This window comes from Physcomitrium patens, chromosome 21, assembly GCF_059467195.1.
Source record: "Physcomitrium patens ecotype Gransden chromosome 21, ASM5946719v1, whole genome shotgun sequence".
In the NCBI taxonomy this organism is placed as follows: Eukaryota; Viridiplantae; Streptophyta; class Bryopsida; order Funariales; family Funariaceae; genus Physcomitrium; species Physcomitrium patens.
Window position 1 is genome coordinate 9,089,707 of NC_143430.1, and position 23,423 is coordinate 9,113,129.

The following is a 23,423-nucleotide window of genomic DNA, read 5'->3' on the forward strand; positions in this document are numbered from 1 at the left end:
CATGGCAGCGCCGTTAGCCAAGGCGCGGTCTCCCTCGCACGCAAACTTGAGACCGATCCTTTCGAATCTTCTAAAAGACATATGGCACTAGCGTGTCCTATAAGGACGGCGTGGATCTCGTTCAGCACCCAAGAGTAGGCGCAGTTGGCTTGAGATGGTGCCGCAAGAGATTCGACATGTTTGTCGTAAAGGGCAGCCGTGTGGAGGTCAACTAGTGCATGACGACGCAGTACACCCTGCGCTCTCCTCGAGAGGGTTGAATGCAGTTCAATCCGTATACCTCTACGGAGCTATATCCGAGACACAACAAAGCAGCTGCTTTCACAAAAGAAGGCGGACTATATATCGAGTTGCTCCAAACTGCAGCAGATAACCGGCATTGTTAAATTCTCAGTACACATTGGACGGACAAGCATCGACCTCCATGCTGAGGCGCAATTTCAAAATGATCCGGCAAGAAAAGTGGGACAGATCATGAACCTCCCTGTTTCATACTACAATTGATTTTCTTCCCATTTTTACACGATGAATTACTTAGTTCACCTTTTGCAGAATGATAGTGTACCATTAACTGAAAACAAGAAGCGGCCAGATTCCTGAATTGTGCCTGTCCTTCTCGGTGCATCTAACTCTTATTCTCTGATTTCTATGGGTCCTCTGAATTTTCTGAACTTTGTGATCTGTAATGAAGCACCAAAAGACCAAGAGACGTGAGGATTGTGCATCCTACCATTCAAGCCTTCAAGCTTTGCAGCAGGCTATCTGGTTATTTGGCTTGGATGATCTGGAGTGAGCGCTTGCCACGATCCAATTGACGACGACGATTGGGATAACAATAATGAAGGATATGGATGATATGGAGGAAGGATTGGAGGAGGCGTCAACATAGAGCGGGTGGAGCGACAAGACATTGTCACGAAATGTTTTGGTAGAGGAGCCAGGAGTAATAAGAGCAGACTCATTGATTTTGTAAGATTTTGTAGATGAGTTGACAAGTTAAGCTATCTTGGTGAGAAGTTTGAGGAGGAGATTTTTTTTAGTGGCAATGCAATGAAGTGCTAAAGTGGAGGAAAACCATTGATTTTTATAGATTCAAGTCAACATCTTTCAAGAAATGGAATTTAGCATTTCTTCATAATGGATCATTAAATGCCTTGAGGTACATAAAGTTGGTGTGGACACTTGATAAGGGAAATACGTTAAAATGGCAAATTTGAAATTGTAGTTTGGAATACATAAAACTAAAATCTGATTGGAGCAATGAGAATTTTATTTGAATTTTGCAAAAAGATAATCTTAATGCTGTATAAGTAAATAAATATTTTTGTAGCTTAATGTGGAATTACATGACTTCCTTTGTCTAGAAGTGATATATGAGAAAATCAAACAGAAAATGTAAATATTTTTGTATGATTTTTGACATGTGTGAAATTTAATCCTAACCTTGTCCAAGATATGTTTATGTGTAGTTACACATAAACATACTTGGATGGCCATTAACCACATTTTCCAAGTATGTAGTCAATCGAGCAAGCTTCCAAAATTATGCTACACATCCATGCATCATTTTGGCATGTCTTTGGAAAAATTACTTCTCCTTTTAGTGGGCTAACTTGATGTTTCCATATATACCCACAGCCAAAGTAATACCCTTGCAGCCAGGATTCTTCAATTTTAAACTTGGTTCTGGAATTCTGACTCTAATTTATGTTTTGATACTAAACGTGGATGAATGCTGCAGCAGGGATTCAACTTCCTTGGTTGACTATGTTGTGAGAACAACCAATGTTGCACAAGAAACAAGCTGAATGTGAGGAATAATCTGATATCCTCTAATATCTTCCTCTTCAATTGGAGCAGGTGGGACATTCATGTATACCGACACACTTGAGTGAGGAGCAGCAGAGAGGCTGAGATCATTGTCAGCCATGGTTAAAGAACCTCGTTCTAGTTGGAAGCAAATTTAATCCATGGTTCTAAATTTAGATAGAGATCGTGCAGTACAACTTTATCAACCTGAAAACGAGATAGAATCATATAGTTTGAGTATATTAGGGTGTGCTGGTCAACAAAGAAAACGACAGTGACAGTTGAACACAGTTATGGTTCCTCCTCTGAACACAAAGGCACTCAGGGAACACTACCATCTCGAGAGAATTGAAGACTTTTGTCCAAGGTATTAACAAATAAGATAAGATAGAAGCATAATTAAGACGAGTAACTACTTGAGATGTGAAGAATGTTGTGCTCTAATAATACATATAGATGTCAATTCCACCAGAGGTGTTGTTTTCGTAAATCACACCAAAACGTCCATGTGTATGTACCGTTCTAGTCACAACTACTGTTTTGCAACTTGGAAACACTTCTCGTTGTACATACACCTGACAAATTTCAATCAATCACAATCGACATGTCAATCTCCAAGTTGAATGATCTCGTGGACCTCCCAGCTCGACTTGCTTGCCTTTGTATAGAAAACCTCAAAAGACCTCACATTTCACGATTGATTTCCTCAACGGAAAGGCACTCCATGTGTCAGTCTTCAACTTGTAGCTCATCACACACAACTTGAAAGATGTGAGCATGATAGTTGCACACGTGTGATACTTTCTATTATATCAGACAATTCGATTGAAATCGTATAGAAATACATTAAGTCCAAATGGGCTGCTTCAGGTCATCCACTGAGTCCGGAGCGTGTAAAGAAGCACCATACTCTGATTCTTCTGCAGCTAGCTTGTCCTCTGAATATGCTGGAAATGTGGACATATTCATAAAAAAGACAAACTGGTTGCTAAATTATGCAATAATATGATCAGTTCCTATGGAACTAGGAATATCAAGGAACTGATGAATGAATTGAAGATCGAATCGGGTTATGAATGGTCTCCAAATTTCTTTCATCAGGTTACAACTATAGAGAACACTGCTGGGAATCACAACCAAAATCGAAGTCACCAGAGACCTCAAATTTCTTAAACTGATGTAAGCAGAATCCTCTATCAATAGTGAACGGACAAATCGGTTTCTGCTCCACAATATAACGTAAAATTGCCCAGATGTGAAGATAACTAAACAGACGCAGAGGTTAGCTTGGAAGAGCCCCTGTCATTAGGATTGGGTTGCTCATTGCCAATGATTTGTAAGTGAGAAAGCTGCCCTCCAGCTGAGGGCTCCGCAGGTTTTTCCACTTGATCAATTTGGGTGTATTTCTTTCTTGGTGCTGCTAGAATCCCTTCTGAAGAGGGTGAGGGCTCTCCAGATAACGTATACACTAGTAGCCCTGCAGCAACGAGAGCAAAGGCAACGAAATAGAGACTATCCACCGATTCGTGAAACCCTAGTGCCCGAACTGCCACTGCCCACATGTCAGATGTCAACAAGGACAGGTTGAGCATGGCAGACCCGCTGATTTGTAAGAGCCAGGGAACCAAACTCGAAAACCCAAAACAGGACAAGGCGAATCCGACGAAGGGGGCAATGGAACTTACGTTCCAATGGATAGCTTTAACCTCATCTAATTCTAACACAACAAGCTGACACGCACTAATGATGGCGCCAAAGAATCCCACATGTGCAAGAAATTCCACCTGGTCTACTTTCTTCACTACAAACTCTTCACTCACATTCGAAACAGCATAGAGCATGGAGGCTCCCAAAACAAGTATGTCCCCAAGTAACACATTGCTGCCACCACTTGATCTGTCCTGAGCATGAACATCGGAGAATATGACCATGACCAAACCTGCCACGCAGATTGCTACGCCCACGAAATGGTATCTCTCGTAACGGGTCCCCAACACCAGCCATGTAAGAACCAGCACACATGGGATAGTCCAGCAATCGAGCAGCATGACGCTCGTGATGGCAGTATACTGATATGCCTTCACGGCCAAGTAGTTCGCTTCCACATCAAAAAAAGCGAGAAGCAGATACCAATACCACGCAATCTGCACTTCTTTTCTTCTGTACAGTAGCATCGACCCATATACAGCGGTAAGCAGAAGATAATTAAAAAGAGACTGTGTTGTTGGAGCATCAATACCGTTGCGAGCAAGCATTGATGATGTCAACCCGGTACACGTGACTAGCAGGCTGAGGACCTGTCCCACCACGATGGCTTTCAAACCAGTCCCGTTACCCCATAGCTTCTCCACGAACCAAGCCCTCCGGGAGTCCATCTCAGAAACCATGTCACCTGCAATCAACCTACAATTGAGAGTCCTCGCCTTGAAACCATCTGCTCGACGCACGCCTTCGGCCACTGCAGCGTCCTCCTATTTCAAAAAACAGCAAAGCCTCTTGCCTCCGCCCTCGATAAATCTGACACAGAAGCCCAAAACCCTAATCCATGAATTGCTTGTGCAATTTGTGAACTCCACAAGCTGCCTCGTTGCGTCTGCGAGCCAACTTCAATCGTGCCAAACTTCCTGAAACTCCAACCCACGCGATGGTTACGGCTTGGCTTTCGATCAGTACTGATTGCACACGCGACCCCCAAAAGTATGCCGAATACGTACATAACCATCGAGTAGTATGTGTATTATACTGTCTATGTACTTACGAGAATACATATGAGTCGCCACTCAGCTGTTCATTCGCTCCTCAAAGAATTAGCCAGTTTAAAAGAAGTTTGAGTTAGGAATTTATATAACTGTTATGTACAGTTTTATGACATGATTTTCACTTTCCATTGTTTTTTTTGTGGGTGAAATATCACTAAAAACTAAGGTTGTTATTGAGGTTTGATTGACAAGAGAATAACTTATTGGATTGTATTAAGGAAGGAATCTTCTTTTTCTCTTTTCTTTCTTTTTTTCTAAGTTATGGATGTGTTTGATTGCAATTACATGTGCATAAGAATGCTTTTGTAAGATTTCTAAATAGTAATTCGTAAATCAACTCAATTTGATAGTTTTTGTTGTCTTGTTGAGTTTTCATGTGTTTTCTCAACCTGTTCTTTTTTTTTATTATTATTATTTTCTTTATTTTATTACGATAGCAAACCCTGGTTGATGCATGAAAAAATGTTAATTAGTAACTAAAAATAAAACATCAGGTTTCTCTCTCTTTTTTTTCATCTACTGAAACAAAACCATGTTAAATTACTCGTAATTTTTTTGTTAAGCTTTAAAAAAAAATTCAAAAAAGATGGTTATGATTGTATGTTAAAAGTTTGATATTACTAATAAAGCACAAAGCCATAACATTTTTTATTTTGACGCTTGAAACAAGTATACAGACACTTTGGTGGTAAGAAATTACTCTTTGATATATACATATTTGGTTGAAATCAGTAACTTTGCAAATTTTACCCCTTACAAATTATATCTTATATTTTGGAATAATTTACAAAGCATCAAAAATTTGCAGTGATATCCAGAAGGTATGATTATATTCTTTCACAAGGTTTAACTAAATTTTCATTATACCAGAATACGTATTTGGAAATTTCCTTGTACATTAATTGATGATACTGCATGATATTACAGCGAGAACATGATTTTATTGTCAAAACATGTAGAAACAAATACTGATTGATGTTTGGAGTAAAACTTTAGATAATTAAAAAAATGAGAAATTAAATGAATAAATTACAACATCATACTTATATGAAAAATTGTCTTTGTTTCTATGTTAAAACTTATTAAAATTATTCTGTTGACTTGTCCACTACAAGAAAATAATTTCTCCCTAATTTTTAAATACAAACAATCAAAATTTTCTAAAATATATAAAACATTTTATATTCATTTACAGTCAATAAAAAATTAAAAATGTTACAATTTATAATATTTAGTATTTTATTGAAGCTATTAAAACATTTCAAAAGACGAATGAATAAATTAACTATAATCTCATTTCTATTATAATAAAGAACAGCTAACATTCATACTATGGAGGATGGAGAGGAGGTATGTGGTAGGAGAATTTCATATTTACAATGACACTTCATGAGAGTCTCAAAAGATCATTTAAAACAAATTTCAACTTTTAAGATCATTTTGACAAGGTAGTGAGTATCTTAATAAGAATCACAATATACTCACATGTGATGATTCTTACCATGATTTATAAAAAATTATGAAGTTTTATTATTAAAAGGTATAGATAAAGACATAGGATTTTTTTGAAATATTTCATGAATTCCTAGAAGATTGATCTGGAAATATTTTAAAATTAATTTAGAAGACACAATGTGAATCATAAGCCATCACTTGCTGTTAGAATCACAAATTTGATAAGATTATAATGGGAATATGACATACATGATTTAAGTAACAGTACCTTTGAATGGTCTTCAACATGCATATAATATATTTATACAATTCAAATACCCAAGAATAAGTATAACTACTAACTATCATATGTTATGTTTGGCATGTGTAAGTTTGTAGTATAATGTGTATTAAAAACGCAAGTAATTTAAGCAAAATTGAAATGTATTGTAGTATTTGGATTCTTCATTAATATTTTTAAAATTATTATTATTATTTTATGACTTAAATTTTTTGAACTAATATTGCCCATGTCTCCAAATCTTTGAGACCTTTCTTGGATCACATATTATTTGTTACAATTTCACATACAACATGAAATCAATTTAAGTATTATATATTTATTATAGAAACTCTTATAGATTACTTATTCTATTTATTTCAATAAGTTAATAAAAAATGCATACCCTTCTAAAACTTAATATACTTACAAGAATCATATCCTCTATCATATCTAAACCCACCACTTTTGATGATTTACAATTTCCTATTATCACCTCCAAATTATATATATATATATATATATATATAGTGTCATTAACACTAAAAATAAAAAACAATCTCTAGCAAGTTATACTTTTGTCATTAAAATAGTTGCCAAGAAGAAATAAAATATATTAATTAAAGTATACGTGTTGTGTTTACTAGGTTTGAAGTTTTTTTTAAAATTTGATCAATCTTTCTATGTTTTATTAGACCTTTTTTTTAAAGGAATAACATTATCTTCATAGTGCCATTTACTAGCTGTGGGCCCTGTGGTCATCTTTTACTCATTTAAGTATTTTTGAATTGATTACAAATTTCTTTTTTTTAAACATAATAATTCAATACTATTAACGTAGGATCATCAAGAAATCATTCCAAAGAAATGATATTTTTTAGGAATGTTTGAGCAAGTCAAAGGCAAGGTGTAGAGTGCTTTTATAAGAATTGGTTTCTATTGACCTTGCCACACTCTCAGGCACAAGAATCAGGAGTTACTCAAAACATAACATTCGTTGCTATCATCACAATAGAGAATAAAAGCGGAAATTTATTCTTATATGGGACCTTTAACAATCATGCTGAAGCAAGACAGTGCTGGTGGATTTCATGTCGTATCAGCCAGGCATGTAAGGACAAAGAATAAAACCCCCAAAAAATAGTATTAATCAAAACTTATCAAATGCAACACTTTCTTTGTCCTCGAAAATTGTCTCCACCATCACAAATCCATCATGCAAGCATTTTACTGTGACTGCTCTCGTTCATAACCAACACTAAATATTAAAGATGTGTGACAGTGATAATCTTCAACAACTACAGAGTGGTGAATAGTAAATTCATTGGAAGGAGTTATTTACTCACATCTGAGATTTCACACTAGTTACAAAACATACCCATGCAGGTTGACACTCGATGCTTTCATTCGAATCTCAAAGGAATGAGTAAAACCCCACGAATGAGCAACAGGATTGAGAAACAGAAGTTTTTTAGCATAAGAAGATTCTGGGTAGCTAGCGGAGCTGAAATATCAGTCGCGAGTTAATTACAGGAATGAGGGAAGAGGACTCGTGGTGACAGGAAGTTCGTGACAGAGGAAAGCGTGCAGTGAGGCGCAATGGAACCCTAGAAGGAGCTTTGTCGCTCGGTCGCTCCATCAGTGTTGACATCCATGCCATTCTCCGACCCTGGCCACGGCGAGGATCGCGGCCAGGCTGCTCTCTCCGTTCTGTTTTCCAGGTATCTCTCAATCCGATGTTCCTGGAACCCAGTGTTCCGCTGTAAGTAGTGGCATTGTTTTGTTGCCGTGTTTCTTCCCCCGTTGGTGCTGTGCTCCTCACAATTTGCTGGGTTAACGACCGCATGTTGGACTGGGTTGTGTGCGTCTGTTGTCCTTTCGGCTTTTTCCAAATGGATTCGGAGAAGTCGTACCCAGGCTGGTAAGTCCCGCGGTTGCCTGTTGAATTCCCTGTTTAGAGTTTCGAGTAAGGGCTGGTCGAGGAGATGGACTACTTGACGCCCTTTCGGAGGTTGCACGAAGTTGAGCGGGACTGAGAGCACATATTGTTAAATACGTGAAATGAAGTACCGAACTCTTGGTGTTGGTGGATGCGTGTATTCCTAACCTCGCAGATGTAAAGGTGGGAATACGAGGACTCTTGCTTTGGTGTCCAGCAACATACGAAATTAGGTTATTCCGTTGGAAATTTGAACTGAACTGTTCGTTTATTAGGCCGAGAAAGGATTGTAACAACTCCCGCGCACAACTCAGTCACCATTCCTTGTTCTTAGAACGGAGGTCTGACCTGCCCATATGGAATTTTGGATTCTGCTCAGGCGCCCGCAAGCTGAGTGTGAAGCAGCAAGTTGTTAAAATCAGTCAACAAAGCTATTCACCTCACCTTGTATGCACCATCAGAATTCGTTCGGTACAAGTATAAGTGGTTCTTTATTTATGTCGAATGAATCCATAAGATGCATTTTTACAACATAGCACCCGCTTCCTGTCGAATACTCATCCTCATAATAGTGCTCCAACCTCCTATATAACACGTCACATCAAAAGCGTTTAAGACGCTACAGTATTATCCTGCACTAAAAGTATACCGTACCTCTAGTCAGTCTTGCCAAGGAATTCATACTTGCAAAAGGACACACAAATAAATAATCGAGTAGGGTAAGATCCAGCAAATGGGCGCTATCATCAGGCAAATTGGTGGTGTCGGTGTGTATATGAATCTGAGCCCTTGGAGATGCATATTTGTAGACGCCCGCAATTTAGCTGGAGTTTGTAGCTCGGAAGGAAGCAGGGTAATTGTGGTGATTTCCTGAGCGCACCGATCGTTTGCTAGGATGATCGTGGGGACAGAGAACGTAACAACGCGCGCTTGTATGCCGCATGACGGTGCCGATTCTCTGGACACGCCGGACCGGTAGTGTGTGTGTGTGTGTTGGTGGTGATAGGGGGATTGCGTTGTACTCTGGCGTGTGGACCTTGGAAGGTGATCGATTCGGGGTGACTGTAGAGCCAGGGATCGGAGTCCAGTTGGAAGTAGGAGTCTAGGAGGTTTATGCCCTGGAGGGCCGGGCCGGGCCGTGCAGTGCAACATCATGTCCGGGACAAAGCAAGTGTCGACGAAACAGTTGTGGTGGTTGGTGAATTGGGCGGAATCGCGGACCGTGGTTGGCGGTCGGAGGTGGTAGGCGTGGGTTGTCACGAAGAGGGGAGTGGAGGAAGAAGACGTTGGAAGGGTTTGTAGTGTCGGGGAGAGCGCGCATGGTGGCCGGCGTGGGTGTGGCCGGTCCGGAGTCGGGGATGGGCGGTGGCAGGTGCGGTGATGATTGCGAGGACATGACGTTGGAGTTGGGAGATGAGTGTGCATAGAGGGTGCAGTAGGAAGGGGCGACAGAGGTGGCGTGAGAATTTTGGGAGGAAGGTCGGCAGCGGTGGTGGCGATTGATGTCGTGGGGGTTGGGAGTTGGCGAGTGAGCGTGGCGTGGGGTGATTGTGAGTGTGTGGTTGTGGTCGTGGATGCGCGCGAGGAGGCGGGGTGTGGAAGACGGGAGGGTTGGGGGGGCATGTTCTGATGCGGGGTGGAGTGGGGTTGATGGCAGGTGAGGCCGTAGGGGAGGACGCGGAGTAGGCTTGGGAGTGGCATGAGAGTGGTGTGGCGTTGAAGCGTGGTGTGGAGTGGAGTTGAGAGGATGGGAGCTCCGGGACCGCCTGGGGGTTTTGATGCGCAGAAGTACACGAGGGGTGGGCAGTATGCTCCGCAGATTCATCCCTCGCAGGGTCAAGGTGGGCATCCCGCGACGTCGGGTGGATTCTACTCGCAGCCAGTTCCGTCGGCGTTCCCCACCGCGAGCTTTGCCCCGAGTGCGAGCGTTGCGCCGAAGTCGAGTTCGTTCCCCCCGCTTCCAGGCGGTGGGGCGATGTTCAACGCGGCGAACGTGCCCCAAGGAGCGGGTGCAATTCCGAACCCATTCTACTTTGCACGGGATCGCGGACAGGGGGGTGGTGGGTATGCGGGGGGCGGTGGTGCCCCCGGTCCGCTGCCTGTTCCGAAAGCGGGCGATTTTTCGCTGGGTGGCGGAGGTGGCTCCCACCCGTCGCCGACAGCGTCGAGCGCGGCGGGGGCGTCAGTCGGGCAAGAGAGGGGCGCGGTGGGAGTGTCGAGCTCACCGCTGGACGGCGCCCGGCTGATGGCTCTTCTGACGACACAGTCTGCGGCGGAGGGTGGGGGCGATGGCGCGGCGGGGAGCGTGGTGCCGGAGCTGGAAGTGGCGGCGTCGGAGGGGAAGTTCGGTGGGGCGAAAGCGCCGGCGATGACGATGGCGAGTGCGGGCACGGTGGCGAGCAGCACGGTTCCCGCAGGTTTGCCGAAGGCGCTGCAGGACAGCAAGCTGCCGCGGGGGAGGGTTCTGCAGGGAGAGCGGATCGTGTACGACGTGGACGTGCGGAGGGCGGACGAAGCGCAGCCTCAGCTGGAGGTTCGATCGATCTGCGCATACGGGTCGGACCCGGAGCCGATATTGGGAAGGCAAATAGCAGTGAACAAGGATTTCATCTGCTATGGGCTACGAGGGGCGAATATTCGGATAATCAACCCGACAGCAGAATCGAAGACGCTGCTGCGAGGGCACGGTGAGGTAAGGGAAGGGGGGGGGGAGTGTGTGGCGGTGAAATCCATGTGAAGCAGCGGGGGCATTTTGGTTATCGTTTCTCTGTATATGTGTGTGTGTGTGTGTGTCAGAGATTGCCATGTCGGTGATTATGAGTGGCGGGCATGGGCGGCGATGTCAGTTTGGGCGGTTCCGTGCAGTTGTGAGTCGGGTGTGGTGCTTAGTGGTGGGAGGTTTGTCGGGGAGACGGTGTGCGAGCGGTAGTAGTATGACAGCGTGGAGGGGGTGCAACGGGGTAATGTTTGGCTGACAGTGGGTTTTGAGTGGTTTGGCAGAGGGTGACGGACATGGCTTTCTTCGCGGAGAACGTGAATAAATTTGCAAGGTGACATATACGACGATGTGATGGTATTGAGTAGTGGTTTGGATAGCCCGCCGGGCGCGTGAGGATGGTTGGGAGTGGGAGAGTGTTGAGTTGGATCGGTTTGGTGAAATGCGGGTGGGTGAGTGTGGCAGTGGGAGTGGTTGATGTGAGTTGGGATGGTTTTGCATGTTCAGCGCGAGTACGGACGGAAGAGTGTTCGTGAGGCTGATCGTGGAGTCGCGCGACAAGGATGGGAAGCCGTTTATACAGGATCAGATCGTGGCAGCGGTACACTTCATCGGCGACTGGGAGTCGACGAATCCACGAATCTGCTGGCAGACGCAGGTGCAGTTTCTGGGACAGTGTGGGTAGTTGAGAGCGTGGCAGCGTAAGGGTGCACAAGCCATGCAGTGCGAGTGAGTGAGGATTGGGGTGTGGTTGGTAGGAAATGGAGTGCGGGCGTACAGGAACAGAGATGAGTGAGATGTGTGGTGGGAGTGGTGTGCATTGGCGTGTGATGTGGGTATGGCGACGGTGTGGTCGGGGCGAGTGCATGTGAGAGCGGGGAAGAAGGGAGCGGGACGGGGTGTGGATGTGGGTGTTGTGGGTGGAAGGTGTGGGAAAGGTGAGTGGGATGTTGAGAGGCAAGAGCGGGGTGTTTGAGAGTGGGGGAGTGAGCAGGAGTGACAGAGTGGGGTGCGGGTGATGCAGGACACTCTGCTGGTGGCGGTGGGGAAGTACATATTGTCGATGGATCTGAAGAAGTTGGAGAAAGCGGGTCCCGCGGGGGTTCCGACGACAGAGGAGCCGGTGGTGTGTGAGATGAAGGGATTGGTGGAGGGCGTGACGTTGATCGGGCAGCACGAGGAGGAGGTGACGGATCTAGCGGTACCGTTGTACTCGCAGAGCCACGTTGCTTCCGCTTCGGCAGATGGTTCGGTGCGTGTCATGAGCCTGGGCTTTGGTGGGTTGTTGGTGGCGGTGACGGTGGTGAAGGGGGGGGGGAGGGTGGGCGCGTGGTTGAGTCGATAGCCGTGCAGATGTGACGGAGAGCAGGGTGCAGAGTTGTGGGGCCGTGTGGGTGGGTCGGGTGTGGCAGTGACAAGCATTTGTGGCAAGTAGTTTTGAGTCTCGTGAAGTGGAAAGGGGTAGTGGGGGTGGGGGGCTTGGGTGCAGTGATGAGCGAGTTAAGCATGAGGGTTGGTGGGATGGATGTGTTGGAGGGGATGGGGTGGATTGCCGCGGTGAGTGCATGGCGAATGCGGAAGGGTGGTGTGGAAGGGCGGCGAAGTGGAAGTGTAGGGTGGGGGTGGGGAGTAGAGTGGTGTGCATCTGAGGTGCAGTTGTGGTGGTGAATGTGGCAGGTGCGAATTTGGGGGCCAAATGGATCCGGATATGTGTCTTCGTTCGTTCCACACATGGGAGAGGTTGTGGGCGCCGTAGCGTTTCTGTCTGCGCCGGGGTTTCCGGAACAGTCGGTGCTGCTCACTGCGGTACGTAGAGCAGCATGTTGTTGACGTTGTGCGCGGTGTGGGTGATGGGGTTGGTGAGGCATGAGAGAGCGGGTTTGGGTGGGGTGGGAATGGGATGCGGTGTGTTGGGGATAGCGCAGAGTAGAGTGGGTGGCGGGGTTGGCGAGGGCGGGTGCAGGACGCTGAGCAGGGAGGGTGTGGGGTTGGCGTTGGCAGGGACACCAGATGAACCGGGAGCTGAAGCTGTGGGCGCCGGAGGAGAGCGCGTCGCCGTCGAAATCCGGGAACGTGATGTGGGAGTGCATCCAGACGGTGGAGTTCACGAGCTCGGCGGCGGGAGACGACATGGAGACGGCATTCTTCAACCAGGTGGTGGTGGCGCCCGGGGCGAACTTGATCGTGGTGGCAAACGCGAAGAAGAACGCGATCTATGTGGTGCACGTGCAGTTCGGGGGTCGAGGGGGGAGAGCGCAGATGAAGTATCTGGCGGAGTTTTCGGTGACGATTCCGATCCTGAGCTTGATGGTGAGGGAGCAGCGCGGATCGGAAGGGGGACAAGGGGCGGTGGTGCAGATCTACTGCGTGCAGACGTTAGCGATCCAGCAGTACTCGCTGTTGGTGTCGCAGTGCGTGCCGATGTCGACGGAGAAGAGCGCGAGACAAGCGACGGGGGTGGTGGACAAGGCGGCGGTGAAGGTGGTGACGAGCACGGCGGGATCCGGGGGTGGCGGAGGAGGAGCGGAGAAGGCAGGGACGAAGGGGGATGTGGCGGGGACGGGCGGGGACGGTGCGGGAAGCGGAGCTCCGAACGTGCCACCGGGTTACGGGCGAATCACGGTGGCGTTGGAGAACCTGATGGAGGGGGGTCAGGCGCGGACGGAGATGGCGAAGATGATAGCGTCGACGAAGCTGAGCGCGGCGGGGATCGCGCAGACGCTGGCGGAGGATGATGGGAAAGCGGGGGGCGAGATGGGGACGGAGAAGGGGACGCAAGGGCGTGGGGGCGGGGGTGAGAAAGGTGGGAAGCAGGATGCGGTGGCGGTAGCGCCGGTGAGAATCCTGGCACGGTCGAGGAGTCCGACGAAGAACGTGGAGCAGCAGCGGTACGGAGCGGGGTTGGGAGGGGTGGCGAAGAGCGGCGGGGAGGATGCGGAGGAGGTGAGGTTTAGCCCCGGCGGGCTGCGACGGCAGGCGTCGGGGACAGCGGAGGATTCGAGCAACGCGAGGGTGGGCGGGGGTCGAAGCGGCGGAATGGGGCGGCAGGGTTCGGGGGGGATGGAGAAGGCGAGCGAGTACAGGGAGAGCGCGAGCGGAGGGGCGGGGATGAGGAGGACGCAGGGCGAAAGTCGCGAAGAGGGTGGGTCGAACGAAGGCGCGACGCAGTCGGGGTCGTCGGCGGTGGGGAGCGGTTCACCTTTTTCGAGCATGGAGTCGGGGGTGCAGAGCGCAGCGGAGGAGGAGGCGGAGCAGCGTGGGATGTTCGGGATGCAGGGCGGGGGCGTGCGGGGGAACGTGCTGGGGCAGCACCTGATCACTCCGAAGGAGGTGATGTCGCTGGTGGGCGGGAGTCGGGCGGCTCAGGTGGGGGCAGGCAACCGCGAGGCGGGGGGTGGAGGTGGAGGTGGAGGTGCGGTAGGACGGGGGGGAGTGGAGGTGGAGCCGGTACAACTGGAGACGGTGAACTTTTCGATGGCAGGAGGCGGGCATGGAGACGGAGGGCGGGAGTCGGACGCAAGCAAGGGCGTGCAGGAGTCGGAATTGGAGTCGAGCGAGCAGGAGATGGCGAGCCTGGGGGACGGGGGCGCAGGGTCGGAGTTCGGGTCGGCGGAGTACGGGCAGTCAGAGTTCAGCCCGACGGAGGAGGAGGGGCTGCTGGAAGCGGGCGGGTACGAGGGGTTGGACGTGGGCGGAGGGAGGGGCAGCGGGGGTGGCGAGACGGGCGCGTCAAGCGCGGCGTCGGCGGCGTCAAAGCAGAGGAAGAGCAAGAACAAGACGAGCGGGGGGACAGTGTCAGGGGGGTCGGCGTTGTTGGCGGCGCCATTGAGCCTGAGCCCTGCGATGGCGGGGGAGAACGAGGCGACGAGCTGGAGTTCGGGGGTGTCGGAGGCGGGGTTGGCGGCGGAGGTGGCAATGATGCAGGAATCTCTGAATCAGGTGCGTGGTGAGGGAGCGGGAGAGGGGGTAGGGGGTTTGGGTTGCTGCGGAGAGGCGGGGGCGGGTGGGGCGAGGTGGGAGGGGAAATGGCGTGAGGGTTTGTGTGTTGGGGGATGGTGCATGGTTGGGAAGTCGGGGGGAGGGATGGATTGCGTGAGTAGGAAGTGGCGCGTGCAAGACATTGACATGCGTGGGGTGGCGGGGAACGGTTTCAGCTGGTGAACATGCAGGCGGAATTGCAAAAGCACATGGCGACGATGGTGTCGGTGCCAGTGGTGAAGGAAGGGAAGCGGCTGGAAGGTACGTGAGCAGGGGAGGGGGTGTGGTGATGAGGATGGTGTGTGTGGAGAAATGAGTGGGGTGTAGTGGGAAGTGGATGTGGACGGTTGACTGAGACAGAGGAGGTTTGGGTTGGCAGTGGCGATGGGGCAGCGGATGGAGAAGGTTCTGAAGGCGCACGTGGACGCGATGTGGGCACGATCGGCGGAGGAGAACGCGAAGAGGGAGAAGGCGGATCGAGAGAAGATGCAGCAGATAACGACGCTGCTGAGCAATTTCTTCAACAAGGAGATGCCAGCAGCGATCGAGCGTGGGATGAAGAAGGAGTTTCTGGCGCTGATACCGACGATCAGTCAGGCAATTTTGCCGCCGATACAGAAGGCGATCGCGGCGGGCATAAGCGAGTCGTTCCAGGTACAGTGTTGGGGGTGTGGGGGGTGTTTGTGGTGGGCGACGCGATGCGTGTGTCCGGGACGTGGTGCGGGGGGAATAGACGGGGGGGGGGGAGTGAGAGGGGAGGGGGTGGGACGGGAGGGGGCAAGCGTGGGATGGGCGCTGATGGGAGCGGATGTGTGTGGTGGAATGGCAGAAGGGCATCGCGGAGAAATTGCTGCCACAGCTGGAGAGGTTGATCATGACGAAGCTGGAGATATCGATCTCTCGACAGCTGCAGGGTCAATTCCAGACGGTGGGGAAGCAGGCACTGCAGGTGAGGTGTTTGTTGGATGGAGGTGCGTGGGTGGGAAGGGGTGTGGTCGGGGGATGGTGCGGGGCAGGGGCAGGGGCAGGGGTGGGTGCGGGGGAGTGACGACGTGGTATGGATGGGGTGGTTGCAGGAGGCGATTCGGAGTTCGTTCGAGGGGTACATCATTCCGACGTTCGAGAACTCGTGCCGCAACATGTTTGAGCAGGTGGATTCGGCGTTCAAGCACGGGATGGAAGAGCACGTGGCGATAGCGCAGCAGCAGTTTTCTACGATGCATGCGCCTCTGGCGTCGACGCTGCAGGTTGATGGACGAGCAGATGCATTTTGGATTGTTGTTTGTGGGCGGTTGGGGGAAAGGGTGGGCGGAGTGCGGGGTCGGATAGGGTTGGGATGGGGTGGAGTGTGGTGGGAGGGAGGTGGTCGTGGGGTGCGGAGTTGTGACGCAGAGGTGGTGGTGGGGGTGCAGGATACGGTGGCGTCAGCAAACTCGCTGGCACTGTCGCTGAAGGGGGAGCTGGCAGAGAGCAACAAGCGACTGGTAGCACTGGTGGGGAGTGGTGGTTTCGACGCAGCGGTGGGGTCGAACCGGAACGAATCGACGGGTTTTCTGGAGAAGGTAGGGGATGGTGAGGTGTGCGGTATTGGTTTGGTTGCGACGGCGTATGAGGGAGGGGTGTGCAGGCAAGTTTGGGCGGGGAGCGGTGGTGCAGCGTGGGATGTGTATTTGGAAACGGGTGGTGTTGGGTACGAACGGAGTGAGGAGGTCATGTGTGCGTTGTGGTGAGTTTTGTGGTGGTGGTGATGCAGCTTCTTTCCATCCAGCACGTGGACAAGGCGATAGACCCGACAGTGAAGCTGGGAAAATTGGTGAAGGAGGACAAGCTGGAGGAGGCGTTCCACATGGCGCTGTCTGCGGACGATGTGGATGTGGTGGCGTGGCTGTGCAACCAGGTAAGAGCGGTGGAGTCGTTACAGGCGGGGCGGGGGTGTCAGTGTTGGTGTTGTGGGTGGGTGGGAGGGACGAGGTGGACGTGGAGAGGCAGTTGGTGGGTGTGGTCTTGGCGGGTGGGAGCGTGGAGTGATTTTGTAGGGAGGGGAGTGGCGCCGGACAAGGCGATGCGAGCGAGTGTGGGGAAGTGAGAAAGGGGGTGTGAGGTTTGGGACGGGGAAAGCGGGGAAAGCGCAGGGGGGAGAGTTGGAGGGGAGCGCGGTTGAGAGTTGTCGGGTGGATGTTGAGGTGGGATGGTGTGGGGCGTCGTAGGTTGTGGAGAGGAGAGATGGTGTGACAGTGATGTGGGTGCGTGGTGGTGCAGATGGACCCGACGTCGGTGTTCACGAGGTCAGCGCTGCCATTTGGTCAGGGCGTGCTTTTATCTCTGGTGCAACAGTTGGGCGTGGAGATCGAGAAGGACACGAAGAGCAAGCTGAAATGGATACAGGAGGCAGTGCTGTGTCTGGATCCGAAGGATCCGACAGTGGCGGGCCACGTCCGGGTGATCTTGGAGCAGGTGCTGTCGAACCTGCAGCGGCAGGCGAACGTCGCAGGACCCGGGGATTTAGCGATCCAGATGCGGTTGGTGACGCATGTGGTGAACTCGATGCTGACGACTTGCAAGTGAGAACGGGGGTGAAGTGGGTGGCGAAGCGGGATATAGGGCGAAGAGGATGCGGCGAGGGCAGTCGCGGCGCCAAGCAGCACTTTTGGGGGGGGGGGCTCCGGCAGACGGAGGCGTTGGGTTCGGGTGGAGATGGGAGGCGAAGTGGTGGGACGCGAAGGAGATGGGAGAGGAGGGAGAGGGGATCGGTCTCCTGGAAGGGAGGATGATTGTGAAGGAGGTATAGTAGCGTGAGTGTTAGGAGGGGGGAGGGGGAAGTGGCGTACCGTTTTCACGGCGAGTTGAGTGTAAAGAGAAACGTACAAATGTGGAGGCAGTTGTGTGGTTCACGTGAGATGGTGGTACGTGGGCAAGTAGGAGTTGCAGTAGGTGGGACGATGTTTTGAGCGACTCTGGTATAAAATAGTTGTGGGGTGGCGTTACGCCGAGAATTATGATTGCATTGGTATGCGTGCATTTGCGTGGTGGTTGGTGTGGCGGGGGTGATGCTGTTGTGGACTTGTGGGGGGGGGGGTGTGTCGGCGGATGCGGGTGTGGTGTGTGGTTCGATCTGCGGAAGTCGTGGAGGGTCTGTGAGGGATGTTGTGCATGGGCAGCGGGTGGGTGGTTGGATGCTGGGGTGTCGCGTATTGACGAGGCGGGTAGCAGTCGTGTGAGTGTCCCGCGTGTGCGCGTTGAATGCGGCACGAGTGGGCAGCTCGTCGAGGCGTGCGTCGAAGCCCGCGCGATCGGAGAGCGGCGACGATCCGGTTGTATGCGAGAGAGGTAAGGGTGCGGAAACGTGGATCGAAACCGGTGACAGCGAGGGCTGCAGCGCGGCCCCGGGCACAAACGCAATGCGCTGAAACGTGAGGTGGGGAGCAGGACTGCACAAGGCCACCGGTTGAGATCGTCCTGGTGGCGGAATGGGAATTAGAACCGGACGTGCACGGCACAAGTATCGTCGTGTCCGCCCTGGCTTGGAACCGAGAATGTTGGAGATAGAGCAGGAAGTGTTGCCGTAGTGAAATCGTGAACGATCGATTGCACGACTCCGGACGGCACGCTTGATCGTGCCGCACCCCGACTTCAGTGACTGACGTCGGTGACATGCGTGTGACGATGGTTCCTGTCACCGGAAGCTGGAACCCAGGCTGTGCATGCGATGAGCAGGATCGATAATCGGGACAGGATGAAGCTGTTAATGGAGCGACGTGAAGCGTATTCAAATTTTGTCGACGGGAATAATCGGATCACATTGGCATCGATTGCCTCGGGTCAATGTCGACAGCAACAACTTGGGGGGACCCTATTCCTGCCGTGTGCACTGCTCAGGTTGAGCGACGCAGTCCGTCGCAAGGACGCACCTTGGGTCAACAGAAGGGTAGAGGATCATGGGGTCTTGCAGGTTTCAGCAGTGGAGTCTCGTTGACCACCACAGCCGCGGTCACGACCTTCGCCAGGTTAAGCGCATCGAGGTGCACGTTCACCATCCCCGGATCTTCCTGTACAGTAAACCCTGGACGCTGGTGTGGAGCAAGCATTTTGCAGGCTGAGATGCACCTGCAGGGGACTTCACAGCGGCGCCGTTGACGCAGTGATAGGCGGGGAGAGTCGGGCTGAATAGCCTCGGCAGCACCAGTGTGTCCGCCGTAACCGTCAGCGAGAGGTCGGGTTTGTCATCCACGTCCGCCACGGGGTCGCGACTCGTGCCGGGAGTGACAACCCAGGACGTGGAGAAGTAGCTCACAGGTGCGTTGCAGGCAGCACAGCAGGCCTTGGACACGAGTCACGAGCACGGGACAGGAAGGCGTCCGAAACCGGGTAATGGAGGCGTTTTGATGAGGAGTGGTGCCAATGCAGCGCGTACGTTCTGGGAGCCGAGCATGGACAATGAGAACGTTAGACATCTAGCGTGGAGGGGATGGTGTTGATTTAGGAGAACGCTATTTGTTCTATAACCTCCGCAACTATTGTGCGTTCGTGGCTTGACTGTTGCTCTGGCTACCACGTTGGACTGCCGCTGTGACTTGCGTTTTCATCCTCATCCCTCGTGCTTGAACTCCCGTGCGCTTGGAACCCTGGTTGTGTCCCTACAATTAGTCGACTGAGACGGTGCCGCGGCATGTCATCCCTCAGCCATGCCTACTGAATGTGTGATAATCCAAGATCCCCTTCGGTGTTCTCTCATCTTGTGTCACCTTAGTGGGGTTGGGGGTTAAGGGTTTTTGTCTCAAATGGTTCCAATTGTATGGGATTTGGACTTTAAATAGGACAGCAATCTTTTGTTTCAGTTGTTTTGTATGTATTGCATCTACTGTGTTGTAATTTACACACCTGCTTTGATATGAGAAGGAATGAGAAGGTTTTATTAGAATTTAGGTTTTGGCCTCCATGGTCAAATTCACACAAAATCAATAGAAAATGGTTTCAAAACCACCAAAGACACAATACAAATACCAAAAACGACAACAATTCTCTAGAAAATGGAGTACAAAAGCATGTAAACAACAAATAGATGACAAAGTTATGGAAAAGGAAAAAATTTGATTGCATTTCTCATTTTACTTCACATTTTGTCATTCTATGCACCTATCTTCCATCAAATTGTAGTGGCATCAACTCAAATGAGTCACTAAATCCCACAAATTGAAATTGATGTATTTTAACATATTGTTTCCATATTGTATTGTGATGTTATCTTTGAATTAGGAGAAAACTCAGTTAAATAATTATTAGCACCATTATTGTCATACATTAAGGAGGCATGGCCATGGACAATAACGCCTTCCATTGCTTTAGTATGATGAAAACATCCTATCATTGTTTTATTTGTAATGTTTGTATCTTCCACTTCAAATGGTTGTTGCCTATCTATTTACTACATTATTGAACTATTAGGTCCTTGAAAGAGGACTCCCTATTCAAGATTGCTTGCAATGCCTACCAAATTTATCATGTTGCAACCAAGATAACTTTTGCCTTTCATATTGAGCAAAATTATTGTTATTTAGCGAAGGTGCATTCTTCTCTTTTGCTTGAGATATTAACATGTTAAAAGGATTTGATAAATAATGGTGGACTAACTTCACATTTTTTTGACTAATTAGAATGTGATCTTTGTAGTATACTAAAACCTTTCCTATAGAGACTATTGTTTGTGTCTCGAACACTTTTGAAGTAGAAGTATATTACAAAAAAGTAACAAGTTTGGTCTAAAACCTTAAAAACTCTAAAACCTTACATAGGTGAACTAGACTAGCTTTTGCGTGTATTTGATTGTGGAGGACAAAACCTAAGTTCTAATAAAACCTTCTCATATCAAAGTTAGTACAAATATTACAACATTATGGATGCAATTTGTATAAAACAATTGAAACCAAAAACTGGTATCCTATTTAAAGTCCAAATCCCGTAGGATTAGAACCATTTAAAACAAAAACCCCAAATCCCACTAAAGTAACATAGGATGAAAAAGAACATTGGAGGGAATTTTGATGAGTCCCACATCCAATAAGCATGGCTTAAGGATGACATGCCTTAGCAATGTCTTGGTTGCTTGATTGTAGTAATATAGCTAGTATTTTGGACATAAACAAATTTATGCACAAGGGAGGGAAGAGAGGATTTATTGGAGCAAAGACGTTAATTGCAGCAATTATCCAACATGACAATTGTGGCTGTAATCAAGCTATAAATGTAGCATCATGAACCAAACTATAGAATAAATAGTATTTTCTGTTAATTTGGATGTTAATGAAAAAGAGTAAATGTGTGATGTTGTATTGTAGGAGAAACAAGCCTTGAAAGAACAGGTAGTAGCCAAAGACGATGTATTTGATATAAACTTTGATAGGAAAATCATATAACTATAAGAACTTATTTGAACAATCTCAAATTAGCTTGTTTGCTTACTTTATTAGCCTATGGATTTTGTAGAAGAATTTTGTGTCTCAAATCATAATTATATGTTATTCAATGGATTGTTAACTGTAAGGGGTTTGGATTAGGGAGATCATTTTTCTAGCTTGGTGTTCTTCTCAATTAGAGAGTAGAGAGTTGAATTTGTAGTGAAATAGATGCATATGGAGTATACAACTTGAAGAAGTATCAAATAAGCATATTATATAGTTTATTGAATCATTTCTACTTACCATTTTTTAAATTTAGGACAAAGTAGACTTTTGGTGGAGGATTCTTTTTCTATATTATTTTATTTTTATACATGATCTTTTTGTAATTTACATCTATTTTAATCAATCAATGTTAAAGCTGAGAAACGATTTCTAATAGTAACTAGTCAAATAGTCATAATATCAATAAGTGGTTTGAAAATGTATATTTGCACATAATATATTTCATTGATTAATTGAAACCACCTATATATTCAAGTAGAGTAGAATTTGGAAAAAATTATAAATCCTATTGAATAGATTTCTAGACATAGCTTCTTACAATGATATGGTGCTTTGTATTTTAACAGTCATCAATATGGTGGTTATGAGAACCTTAATTTTATGATAAAATAGAATAAAAATTAATAGAAGCTAAAAGCATTAATTTGATTAAAAGAATAGAATACAAAGGATACAATTAAGGTAGTTAGAATAGAAAGATTAAATAAGAAAAAATGGAAATATAAAATTTTATAAAAATATTGCATATTGAGTTTCTTTGTAAACGAGGAAACAAGAGCCTTAGATAGGATGGTTGAATGACTTAAGTGATTTTCAGACCATCAAATCAAATGCTTCTTGAAACAACTTTCTATGACTTTAGAAGTCAAGGTAGATTAAGAAATAGGTGGATCTGATAAGAAATACCTGATTTTGGTTTTTAAAATTAAGATGGATAAAATAGTTTAGAAATTAATATAGTATATATGTTAGAAAGGTGGCATTAGACTAGGGCTCTACATTCTTTATGGCCTTCTATTAATGATCCCCCTTAAGAAATTTGTCGATTAAGAAGAAGAAAATAATATAAATATTGAAGTTTTCACATTGAATAATGTCAAATTTTGCAAATATCTTATATTGGGACTTTGATATGTGAGTATTGTAGAACTTGCTATCACGGTCATAGTACTTGATATGATGTACTTGTCTTCTTTTGCTTAACAACTTTTATCCTTTTACTAAGATTTGAGAAGGTTGAATTGACTAATATTTGGCTAAAAAGTGAGAGAGGTGATCTCAAGCTTATCTTATCAAGGTAGTAAAGTAATACATATTAAGTTGGAATGTACAACAATTTTGTAATATAATCTAGTATCATCAAGACATTAGAATGTATTGCCATAGTAGTACTATAGAAGAATAGTAAGATCTTGTATGACTTGCTCTAAAGATAGGGGATGTATATTCTTTATTTTGGAGTTATGAAGAGACTATGGTATTTCCACTATAATTCTTCATTAGACTTATAAGAGTAATTTCAGCAAGGTAAGAGAAACAAAAAGCAAAAGTTTGAGTTAAAGCAGCCATGGATAACAATAGTAATAAAAAATATTAACTGCCTATCTCTACAATCTAAGGCCTAGGTAAAAAATAAAATAAAATAAAATAACAAATTTGGTTTGTTTCTTTGGTAGAAATATAAAGATAAAACTATATGTGTTGATTGAAACCAACTAGTATGCAATTTTTTTGATGTTGAAATCAAATTTTTAAGATGATCATAATTTAAGAAGAAAAATAATTTAAGTTATAAATTCCTTGAGAGAATTAAGGATTGATGTATCTAAATTATAATGGATACTACAACCACAAGAAGGAAGACTCATAGGTTAGAAAAGGGTAAAATGTGGTGATCAAATGCCTTTTTTTCCAAAAAAATCCAACAAAAAGAAAAATCTTCCTTTTGAAGTAGAGATGGAGGAAAAAGAGAGCCATAATGTTGGAACTCACTTCTCTTTGGCTTATCAGACTAGATCATCAAGAAAACAATCTTGTGTCTTCTTTAAGC

General features: G+C 47.3%; 2 protein-coding genes across 3 annotated transcripts; one reads left to right on the forward strand and one right to left on the reverse strand.

Moving 5' to 3' along the window:
* Positions 1-2,607: 2,607 nt before the first annotated feature.
* LOC112273846 (uncharacterized) lies at positions 2,608-4,468 on the reverse strand. The gene has a single exon (XM_024502839.3). It carries the CDS (start codon positions 4,194-4,196, stop codon positions 3,075-3,077), a length of 1,122 nt encoding a protein of 373 aa, XP_024358607.1. The 5' UTR covers positions 4,197-4,468; the 3' UTR covers positions 2,608-3,074.
* Positions 4,469-7,808: 3,340 nt separating this feature from the next.
* On the forward strand, positions 7,809-19,749 carry LOC112274161 (enhancer of mRNA-decapping protein 4). Of its 2 annotated transcripts, none has more exons than XM_090245558.1 (14): positions 7,809-8,003; positions 9,879-10,913; positions 11,222-11,271; positions 11,445-11,595; positions 11,962-12,189; positions 12,615-12,743; positions 12,939-14,876; positions 15,092-15,176; positions 15,295-15,569; positions 15,745-15,864; positions 15,992-16,162; positions 16,328-16,477; positions 16,669-16,812; positions 17,175-19,749. In XM_090245558.1, the coding sequence occupies exons 2-14, from the start codon at positions 9,969-9,971 to the stop codon at positions 17,478-17,480; spliced, it is 4,692 nt and encodes a 1,563-aa protein (XP_090101684.1). In that variant the 5' UTR covers positions 7,809-8,003; positions 9,879-9,968; the 3' UTR covers positions 17,481-19,749. The 2 variants fall into 2 exon arrangements, with proteins under 2 accessions (XP_090101684.1, XP_090101685.1); XM_090245559.1 differs by lacking the exon at positions 7,809-8,003 and adding an exon at positions 8,028-8,203.
* Positions 19,750-23,423: the final 3,674 nt, after the last annotated feature.

What these genes read in the sequence shown, in the direction of transcription:
- LOC112274161 (XM_090245558.1), top strand. Translation starts at nt 9,969, where the DNA reads ATGGGAGCTCCGGGACCGCCTGGGGGTTTTGATGCGCAGAAGTACACG. An exon ending in AACGTGAATAAATTTGCAAG is followed by an intron (nt 11,272 to 11,444) that starts GTGACATATACG and finishes TTGCATGTTCAG; the next exon opens with CGCGAGTACGGACGGAAGAG. An exon ending in CTCTGGCGTCGACGCTGCAG is followed by an intron (nt 16,163 to 16,327) that starts GTTGATGGACGA and finishes GTGGGGGTGCAG; the next exon opens with GATACGGTGGCGTCAGCAAA.
- LOC112273846 (XM_024502839.3), bottom strand. Translation starts at nt 4,196, where the DNA reads ATGGTTTCTGAGATGGACTCCCGGAGGGCTTGGTTCGTGGAGAAGCTA.